This window comes from Chelonoidis abingdonii, chromosome 8, assembly GCF_003597395.2.
Source record: "Chelonoidis abingdonii isolate Lonesome George chromosome 8, CheloAbing_2.0, whole genome shotgun sequence".
In the NCBI taxonomy this organism is placed as follows: Eukaryota; Metazoa; Chordata; order Testudines; family Testudinidae; genus Chelonoidis; species Chelonoidis abingdonii.
In genome coordinates, this window is record NC_133776.1 from 29343434 (window position 1) to 29354342 (window position 10909).

At 37.2% G+C, this 10909-nt stretch overlaps 1 protein-coding gene across 5 annotated transcripts in view; it reads left to right on the forward strand.

Moving 5' to 3' along the window:
• Positions 1 to 10909, forward strand: part of HLTF (helicase like transcription factor) — a 67170-nt gene that overhangs the window by 32593 nt on the left and 23668 nt on the right. For 4 of the 5 annotated variants that reach the window (XM_075068475.1, XM_032806207.2, XM_032806208.2 and 1 more), the window contains 4 exons: positions 1129 to 1264; positions 1555 to 1734; positions 2865 to 2989; positions 5733 to 5911. In XM_075068475.1, the coding sequence (XP_074924576.1) occupies positions 1129 to 1264; positions 1555 to 1734; positions 2865 to 2989; positions 5733 to 5911 (620 nt within the window). Of the gene's footprint in view, positions 1 to 1128; positions 1265 to 1554; positions 1735 to 2864; positions 2990 to 5732; positions 5912 to 9801; positions 9889 to 10909 lie in introns of those variants that run through there. The other variant, XM_075068476.1, reaches the window with a different exon arrangement.

The following is a 10909-nucleotide window of genomic DNA, read 5'->3' on the forward strand; positions in this document are numbered from 1 at the left end:
CACTACATGCATCCGATGAAGTGGGTATTCACCCACGAAAGTTCATGCTCGTAAAAGTCTGTTAGTCTATAAGGTGCCACAGGATTCTCTGCTGCTTTTACAGATCCAGACTAATACGCCTACCCCTCTGATACTTGACACCTTGAAACTGAAAACTTTCACTATACTTGCTTTTCTTTACTTAACAAACTACTGTGTGTGGGTTTTTTTTTGTTTTGTTTTTGAATTCTTATTAGTACTTATTAGCTTCTTGTTTTAAAAGGAGGGGAGAAGCACTGAAGCTTTAGTTCTGAAAACTTTTTTTTTTAAAGACTAAAGGATTTGTAATGATCTTTGCAACTAGACTAAAAGATGAGAGGTCTGACAAGATGATGATGATGATGATGATCTCTGAAAAATGAACAAATACAGAGTAACATTTTATGCCTGTCGATCTTAACAAAGCCCTTTTGTGTCAAAACTGCTATGAGCAGGCTGGAATCCTCCCAACTCTTCCAAACCACCAGTTTCTTCTAAATTGCAGGCATAGCTTCAGCCAAGTGTATGGCTACTTCAGGGGTTGTTTGTAGTAGATGCTGAGACTGCCACTTCGGGCAGAAAACTAGTCATTTTATTATCAGCTGTTGGGGTGTATTTAAAAATTCATTTAAAATAGATTATTTCTTTAAGATCATTTAGAGTCCTAACACTTCTTTTTTTGGATAGCTCTTCTCCCCTTTCCCTTGGGTTTGTTATCTGATGGATTTCCATTTGTTGTCCCATTATTATATAGGTTAGAATCTTTTCAGACAATTCTCTCTCTCTCCCTCAGTCCTGCCTGTTTCTTTAAAATGGAACTATATGGGAAAACTAATACATTTTAAAATATGAGGTTAAAGTAGCTGCAGAAAGACTCCCCTGAAAAAGTGTATGCTAGTGTAATGGTGCCTTGTTTGTGACAACTAATACTTTGTTTCATATAATGGATCTGTGACTCAATCTGAAAAAAATATTTCTGTGCTCTGGGTTTTAAAGCTTTGCTCTGTGTATTTGTGTAGGGCTAGTGAGTATTTGTGGAGGGTGGACTACTTTTAATCAAACTTATATTTTTGGTTCTTGAGGTTTTCCAGATTCTTTTTCTCATTTTAGGCACTCCTATCCAGAATTCCTTAAAGGATTTGTGGTCTCTTCTCTCCTTTTTAAAACTGAAACCTTTTACTGATAGAGAGTGGTGGCACAGAACGATCCAGCGCCCTGTCATGCTGGGAGAGCAAGGGGCACTGAGGTATGAAGAGCTTGTAAAATGTTTGTGGATTATAAATCTGATCTTTGGTTGCCAGTGAGTCATGACAAACTTACACATTTGTACTTTGTTTAAACATAATGTACATTTTTGGTTTATAAGATTTATTTATACTTTGGTTGTAAAATGCAATATATTGTATATAACTTAATTTTAGTTTGTAGCATACTACCAAGCTTAGATTTTATGCAAAAGAATCAGTTATACAGAATAAAAAAAATTGTTAGTAATTTGTGTTAGTGTACTAAAGACTGGTTCATGTGTCTTTCTAGGCGTTTACAGGCCCTAATTAAAAACATCACCCTTAGGCGAACGAAAACAAGCAAAATTAAAGGAAAGCCTGTTTTGGAGTTACCAGAACGTAAGATATTTATTCAGCATGTTACGCTCACAGAGGAAGAGAGAAAAATCTATCAGTCTGTGAAGAACGAAGGCAAAGCTGCTATTAGCAGGTAGATAGAAAGAAGATAGACTGTGCAGTTACTGTTAGAGTTGTTAGTTTTCTTTGTAGTCTGACTTCTGAAAACTACAGGTCCAGATGTTTCAAGCATATTAGCTGTAATAGCAGAATGTATCTAAAATATGCCAAACTTTCACTCCCCCGCCCTTTTCACTCTTCGTATGCCCTGAATTAATAGTTGCAAATGACTGTAGCATCTGTTCAATTATTAGCATGAGGAAGAAAATGAAGAATGGTTTAGCATATGCCATAAATGAGCTAACTGTCTTTGAGAGAAGCAAAAAGAATACAAAATACACTAAAAGTGGTCTTAAAAATAATTCTTCAGCACTTGAAAAACTTGTTTCTGGAGAACATTACATACATTCTCATCTACTTTTTTTCTGAAATAGTGTAACTTAAATTTAAATGAGTCTTAGGAACTAGTTACTGATGGTATGTGGAACTTCCTACTTAGACCTGTATGGTAAGTGCCTATATATAGCTTAGTAAGCTTAGATAACCTTGAAGGATTTTCAGTTTTGCTTTTGCATTTCACAGCTTTAACAAAACTGAGAACAAAGAAACTGTGGCGCACACACCTTACACAGAGCAGTAATTTTTTCAAATCATTGCGCAAGGTTTCAACCACATGATTTATTTTAGCTGGTGGCCCACTTACTTCAGTGAAGTTACACTAGTGTGGGTGACTGGAGAATCAGGGCCAATGTAAAATAGGTGACTAAAAGTTCACGTACCTCTTTGAAAATCTACACCACAAAAAATTTTAATAGCTGAGAATGTTCAGATATTCAGAAGTCCCTGGTTTCTGTGAGTTAAAGTGTAGAGTGTAATCGGCTGCAGTTTCATTAAAGTCTGGGTCAGATTCAAAGGTAACACTAATGTTCAGGACTACCACTGTTTAGGTAAGTGGTGGTGCTCCAGTTTTGCCATTCAGGTGTATATGCATTTAAAAAAAAAAAACCCACAAAAAAACGTGAAAGAGCATGTTTTGCATGGAAAAACAGGTAAAAGGTGCCTGTAAGAATAGGACACGATTTTGTATTGCTGAACTTGACCCACTGAGACCATGTATTTAGGGTATAATGTTTTTCACACTATAATGTTAAAATTGTTCTTCAGGTATTTTAATGAAGGAACTGTTCTGGCACATTATGCAGATGTCCTTGGTGTCGTGCTCAGATTGAGGCAGCTGTGTTGCCATCCTCATCTTTGCACAAATACATCATCTTCCAGTTGTCAAATAGGTGAGTAGATGTACTTTCTGTATATTGTTCTTAAAACTGTAACAACATTTTAGTTCAAGTCCCAAGAATATAAATGCTGTTGTTAGACTTTTTACCTGTTGTAATAGGGACAAAAACAGTTAGTCTTTAATTGGGTGTATTAATGTGTTCTACATACAATATTTGGAATTTTAGATTGATCTTTAAAACATACCCCCCACTTTTCCACTCCCCTTAACTTATAGTTCTATATGCTAGTCTCATATTCCACAAACGGCAAGCCCTAAAAAAAGAATGAAATATCTAGCTGAGTCATTCAACAACCCATCTACAGTTTACTCATTGGTTCCCATTGTCATCTTTAAATATCTCCCTTCCACTATCTTTTTCCTGAACAACCATTCTGAGTGTTCAAATGCTGGTGTATTTTAATCATTAAGATAGGGTTTGGGTAGCTTTTATAAATTGTACTATAGTTCCATACATGATTTTGTATTAGTGTGTAAATAAATGAGGTATACTGTCTCTGTAAATAGTGGTTGTGAGATTTGTTTTTGTTTTTTTTTCCTTTCTGTAATGCTCATGAAAATTTGTGAATGGGTAATGTGTCATTCTGAATTTGATATCAATTCTGTAATTGCTATGTAAAGTCTGCATGTGCATGCACTAGTGAATTTTATATTTGTAAACTAAGTTAAAACTACATGTTTGAAGGATGAAAATAGACCTGTGTATATAATGAGTGGAGGAATAAAGAGCGGCATGTAGATAGGAGGAGGGTGTTGAATGGCTTAACTCATTGGTCAGCAACCTTTCAGAATTGATGTGCTGAATCTTCATTTATTCACTGTAATTTAAGGTTTCACGTGCCAGTAATACATTTCAACGTTTTTAGAAAGTCTCTTTCTATAAGTCTATAATATATAACTAAACTATTGTTGTATGTAAAGTAAATAAGGTTTTTAAAATGTTTAGGAAGCTTCATTTAAAATTAAATTAAAATGCAGAGCCCCCTGGACTGGTGGCCAGGACCTGGGCAGTGTGAGTGCCACTGAAAATCAGCCCACGTGCCGCCTTCAGCACCCGTGCCATAGGTTGCCTACCCGTGGCTTAACAGCATGTTCTTCTCCCCCTCCCCCCCGCCTTTTTTTTTTTTTTTTTAAATAAATTTGGATGTACAGTCTAGCAAACTTAACTTTTAAGGTACATGTTTTGGTTTTTATGGTGGGGGAAATTACCAGGGTTTAATGAGTATGTATCAGCGTTGACAGTCTTATTTTAATACATGTGATTAGCTATTTGGCATTAATACATATTATCCCATGTAAGCCCTTTGCAAAGCCCTAATGTTTCCCATGACCTCCTTTCCCTACCCTGACCACCCTATGCCTTGCTCCCTGTTCTGGCCTACTCCGCAGTGCCCTTCACTGCCTAAATCGCCTCCGGGTAGCCTTGCTCCCCATGCTTCCACCATGTTGTCCTCCTTTCCTACTATATTCAACTTTTAATGTTTAGATCTATCAACACTAGTACACATTTAAAAGGTGAATACGTTGGCAAGTACATATGGGAGAAGCAGAGCAGTATGGGAGGTCATGGAGGCTAAAAACAGGGAGGAGATGATACTCTCTTCGCTGAATCTGACAGCTCTTCTGTTGCAGACCTCAGTCATGCTTTTGACTGTTGAACTGCAGGAGGTTTATCAGAGGATTGCTGTGCTCTGCCATAGAAAGTTTATTAATGTCTTGGGCCCACTTCTCCCTTTCTGAGGACAACAGGATGAGTGAGGTGTGGGAGGACAGCCCTGTAGCTTTATCAGAAGAAGAAACTGCCTCTGCAGGGGAGTTGCAAACTGTGAGTTTTTCTTTCCCCGTGATCTTTTGCCATTATAGGCTAGGGCAGCGTGGGGGGAAGTGTGAGAGTTGAAGGCCAAGTTTTTGGAATCCAAGAGTATGCAGCTCCACTGTAGAGGCAGATGCCCCTGTAACTTCAGAAAAATGGAAAGTAGCTGCTGGATCTGAGTAGGTCTATTGACTGCATTTAGCACAGTCCAGTTAAGATATCTTGAATATAAGAAATAACTTCTGATGCCGAGTTCTAAAATTTCAAAATGATCATATGTCTGAGATGTCATCAGGATCAGTATGAAGTTTTGAGCTTCCGGAAACAAAGAAATTAGAAAAAATGAGGCAAAACTTCAAAGAAAGCATTTTAAAATATTGCTAAACATTATTCCTAAAAAAAAAAAAAATAAATAAATTCATGGGATATAAATTTTCCATGTAGAGTTTTACTGTGCTAAATTTGGACACTACATTCAATTAGTGTGAAACAGATAGATTTGTTCCTCCTTTTTAAGCAGAAATCACAGTGCAATCTCAACTATAGAGTAGCTACCAATATCTTCATAATAGAATCACTGTCCAAAACTGCTGTTGCGTAAACAATGCTCTTTTCCCCTCAGTCACTGAGCACGTTGCACCATGTTCTGATCAGTGTGCCCATAGTCAGTTAGGGTTTCTTGAGGTTTTTAGTCTGAGTGACTCAAATTGAATATTCTTAAAAATGTTTTTAAATAGTAATACAGAATTATTCTTGATGATTCTGCCATATTTAAGTGTGTTTATAAATTGTAGGCCAGATCCTAACCTGGTGTAAATCAGCATGGTTCTGTTGGATTCAGTGGAACTATGCTGCTGATCTGGCCCCATGTGTAAAATCTTTTTTTGTTTTTTAACAAAACTGTATTTTCTGTATATATTAGGTGAGAGTACTCCTGAAGAATTACGTGAGAAGTTAGTAAATAAAATGAAGTTGATTCTCAGCTCTGGCTCAGATGAAGAATGTGCAATTTGCTTGGATTCTCTAAACCTTCCTGTGATAACACACTGCGCACATGTGTTTTGTAAACCATGCATTTGTGAAGTCATCCAAAGTGAACAGGTTAGCTATTTTGTAGTTGCATTTAATCATAGTGACTAATCCCAAAGCAACATGGATTGAATCTGGACAGCCAGAAGCGTATCTGTCCATTGTGTTGATAAACTACATAGCATTTGTTGAGGCAGTGGGCCATAGTCATCCCTGCTGTAACTCTGACGTCAGTTTCCACCAGAGCGGAGGTAATGTTGCATTCCAGATGACAAATCATATTGGTATATTTTTGATATTAAATTGCTCTCTAGGAGCCTTTTTCATAAGCCCCCATCAGAATTAATATATTTTCAGAAATGAAAACATGTAATATTTGTTTTTGAGTTGAAATGCTGATGCAACTGTTGGTTCAGGGTTTTCTTTTCTTCGGGATTAATAAACAGAGAGCAGCTGTCAGGCTAAAGAGTGTATGATGGATGCTAAGCCTACTGTAATAGCCTAAGGCCTAAATTTTGTCTTTGGATGTGCACCCGCATATCCCATAAGCTTTAATGAGAGCCTCACTGCTGTTTCTGATGCAGATTTTACCAATCATTGTTCACTTTTTCTCATGATAAAACAGGAATAATTTTTTGAGATTACTGCTGTGCTATACCAGGTCACTCCATTTTAGTCTTTGAAATGAATATGATAGCATCATGTATAGTACTGTGTACATCCACAGGACTATCACAGTGGATATGCTGTATGCATACTTCGTTCAAGCCTTTGGCTAGCATGTTCTCCATCTGCATTTAAAAGAAATCAAAATTACTTTTGTGTGTGAAGATGACCAGTTAATAGTGAATCTAAAAAGTAAGGTGTGTGTTTTTTTCCCAGTGAGTACAAAAACACCTCTCTTTACTATTCGTCTGCAACCTTTCTGCTGTTCTGTTTAACAGCACTTAAAATAACTGGAATTTTCAAAAATTATTCAGTGACTGAAGCAGTCACTAGCATCATATAGGAGACCCTAATGAAAACGGATCCTTTTTTAGCAGTTCTGTTTGTAATTTGTGCAACTGAGTAAAAAAAGATCATTTGGAAGCCCCAGCAGTCTTGTAATTTCGCCTGCAGCATGTAGACCCACCAACTCCTTTGTACACTAGCTCTCATCTGTTCAAACTGTATGCCGGAGTCAGCAACCTTTCAGAAGTGGTGTGCCGAGTCTTCATTTATTCACTCTAATTTAAGGTTTTACGTGCCAGTAATACATTTTAACGTTTTTAGAAGGTCTCTTTCTAGAAGTCCATAATATATAACTAAATTATTATTGTATGTAAAGTAAATAAGGTTTTTAAAAGGTTTAAGAAGCTTCATTTAAAATTTAAAATGCAGAGCCCCCCCAGACTGGCGGCCAGGACCCGGGCACTGTGAGTGCCACTGAAAATCAGCTCACTTGCCACGTTCGGCACGCGTGCCATAGATTGCCTGCCCCTGTTTATACTTATGCACTGAGCAGAGGAAATGTGTATACTCTAGATTTGTCACCAGAGGTCAGTGATAATCATTTTATAATAGGTCACTCTGAGGCCACCTACCCTACGTTGACATTGGTGAAGCTATTGTCTATCCCCGTAGTAAACTGAGTGGAAGGTTGGGGAATGATAGCATGAGATAGTGAAAACTGAGAGAGTAGAAGTAGGTTAGGTATTATATATTTTATTGGACCAATTTCTGTTGATGGAAGGGACAGCTCTCAAGCTACAGAGATCTTCCTCAGGTCTTGAAGGCAACCAGTGTATCTGAGATAAATACAAGGTTTGACAGATAAGTCTCTGTTAAGTGCATGATTTTTAATGTTGAGCTGACTTATGAATTTAAGTGCCCAGGCTCATTTTTTGAAGGTATTATGCAGGTTTCCTTTGAGAAAGGGGACTGAGAAGTCAGATTTGAGGTGATTGTTTGTGAAAAGTGTTCACCCAGGAGTGATAGGGTGTTTTTTTGTGTGTAAAATTTTTCAGCATGTGTTCATTTGAGAGTATATTGCTTGTCCATTTTCAACCCTCGGTGGTTGGGGCATTTGGTGCATTACGTGTTGGGTTCGGCATGTGTAAGACCCATTCATCTTGAAAGGTGTGTTTGTTTGGGGGTATTGATATGTCTGCATGTTTTACATCTGTTTTGTCCTGGTCTCATGCTGCTTTGAGCTGGTGTATCCTGGCCTCTGAGGAGCCTGCTTGATGATGAGCTTGCTGAGGTTGGGTGGTGGTTGAAGGCCAGAATAGGGGGTTTAGTAAAGTTTTATTTAATTGTGTGGTCCCCATCAAGTATGGGTTGTAATTGTTTAATGATACCCTGTATGGGTTCCAGTATGGGGATGGTAGGTGACAACTAAGGGTGTGCTGTCTGTGGGTTTGTTTTCTGTGCTGCAGAAAGTTCTGGGGTATTTGTGAATTAATAGTGTTTAGTTTATTAACTTGTTCTAAAACCTCTTCTATTAACACATCAGTTTGGGACAGTTCTTCAGATATGTTGCCTCAAAAGAATAGCTCTGATATTGGTACAAACGCTCCCGGGGTTACGCAAACCCAGCTTACATAAACCTGCACTTACAGAAAAGGTTCTGTAAGTGGATGTTGTGTTTTTTTTTAAAATTTTTTTTGCATAATTATCAGGTATATGTCCCCGACTTACGCAAAATTTGACTTACGCAAGGCATTCCGGATCGAACAGTGCGTAAGTTGGGGAGTGCTGTATCTCTCCTACATCCTCGTAGTGAATATTGATGCAAAGTATTCATTTAGCTTCTCTGCACTGGCCTTGACTTCCTTGAGTGCTCCTTTTAACACTTTTGTTTGTGTAGTGGCCCCACTGCCAGTTTGGCAGGCTTCCTGCTTCTGATGTACTAAAATAAATAAATAAATAAATTCTTGGGACCAACATAGCTACAACACTGCAAACACTATAGTGAAAACCTATCATTTTTGAGTAGTCTTGTGTTAGTGAATCGCCAGGGGAGGAGAATTCTTTCAGAATTATCACGCTTTATTTCTTACATGGATGTCATTCTCTCTTGTCATAATTCAGCAGTCAAAACCTCAAACCAGAATTTTTTTTGTAAAGCCACTGTTAGGTGTGGTGTGTGGGTTTGTGTTTTTTTTTTTTTTTTTTTTCTTTTTGGTAAAAAGTTTCCCTTTCCTTCTGTAGAGTGGTAGACTAGAACTCTTGCCCTTCTCCATTCGTGCACCACAGACAATCCATACTATGTTTGTCGAATACAACCCCATAGAAATGTTAATAGAGAAATTCTTGGCTCTGCCTTAACCAGGTCTCCATTTCAGTGAGAGCAAATATTCCAGGCATAAAATTATGTCTGCAGTTATTTGCAGCTTTAAAAAAATGACCGCCAGTGTCCGAATATCTGCCCTAAAATAGCATAGGCACATCCCTACCTTAACTTAAAATGAAATGTGAAAGATTAACTGCAAAGAGAGAAGACTATCCTTGATCCAAGAATTCAGATTTTTTTTAAAAAGGTTTATTTTTTCTGCTTCTATATTTTGAAGAACAGAGGTTTTCTCTTCCCTCCCTTTCCCAGAGGATCTGAATGATATACCGTATATAGCTCAAAGTTTAAAATAAATAAATGTTTGGCTGTTTCAAACAATATTTTCAATTTTTTTAAGTGTAAATAAAATAGTATTAAATGGAAATGTCAGTGTAGTGCTTTTACAGTGTCTGTCAGATGTGGTTTGGAGAGTTATATGACTTGTGGAAAATTGTACCATGTGTGAATTAGCCTGGATGAGAATGCAGCCTCAATTCACTGGATGTACTTCATAATGGTAATCTTGGAACTCTTGATGCGCAAGTGATAAAGTAGCTTTTCAGGGGGAAAATGCTCTTAATCTGTTCTAAAATGAAGAAAGTGCTTTTCCTAATGTTTCAACTCACTTTTTTTTTTATTTTATTTATAGCCAAATGCCAAATGTCCTTTGTAGAATGAACTTCGAGTAGAACAATTGGTAGAAGTCCTCCCGAGGAGTCGGATTCTAGCATTGAGAAGAAGGGTGATCGGGATGGATATCCAGTTCAAAAGTAATTTCCCACTGTCTTGTGTAGTGAAATCTAGCACGTTGTATAGAATATTTTTTATAAGCTTTAAGATTGAATTTTCAGTGTATACATCAAGTTAATACAGTACTACTTAAACCATAATATCCTACCAAAGCCTTGGTTGCAACAAGGAAATAGACAAAAGTAGTGCAAATTGCAGCTCAGTAATGTTGTTGACCTAGAATTTCCTTAGTGAAGGGCTCGTTGTGGAGTGTACTAATTAAAATATTGTTTCAGTAAAAGCAGAAATCCTATGTTTTTTCTTTTGAAGATATATTTTGTAACTAATGTAAGTAAATTATCTTTAATTTATCAGAAATGAATGAATAAATTTTGTTTAGAAAATTCTTAAAATTCCTGAGGTTCATAACATTAAAATAAATAAATGAGCTTCTCACATTATATTTCACAAATGTTTTATAAGAAACATTATTTCACTAGTTTATGTAGCTGATTATGTCTGCTTTTTTTTGTTTAGCCTTAGCCTCATCAGTGTACAACAAGGTCTTATTGCCAAAATCTGAAAATTTTCCTGCTTCATTTTGATTTCCTTTTTTTGTTTTAATTGCAGAATTTGACTGTTTCTCCAACAGACTTAATTGAATTTTCAAGAGGTTACTGCCCTTTCAAGTCAGTATATATTGAGCCCTTAAAAATATCTCTGTCCTGACAGTTAAGAAAGTGAAGAACAAATATTTTTGGCCTTGGGCGCAAAGGTGGACGGAGGTCACTCTATTCTTCTCAGCCCAGAAGGAATCTCTTGATCTTCCTTTTCCTCCTCTGATGTTCTATAGCACTGGTTTCCATCCCCGCCCCCCTCCCCACCTCAGTGTCACTGCTTTGAGGTCCACGTCTTCGCCTTTGCAGGCTTTCTGGCCTGAAAAGGTTGTTGACACTTGTCAGTAGGAGAAAAGTGCATTGAATACACAGGTTAGATTGATATTAATTCCTCCAGGAAATTTTTCCAAA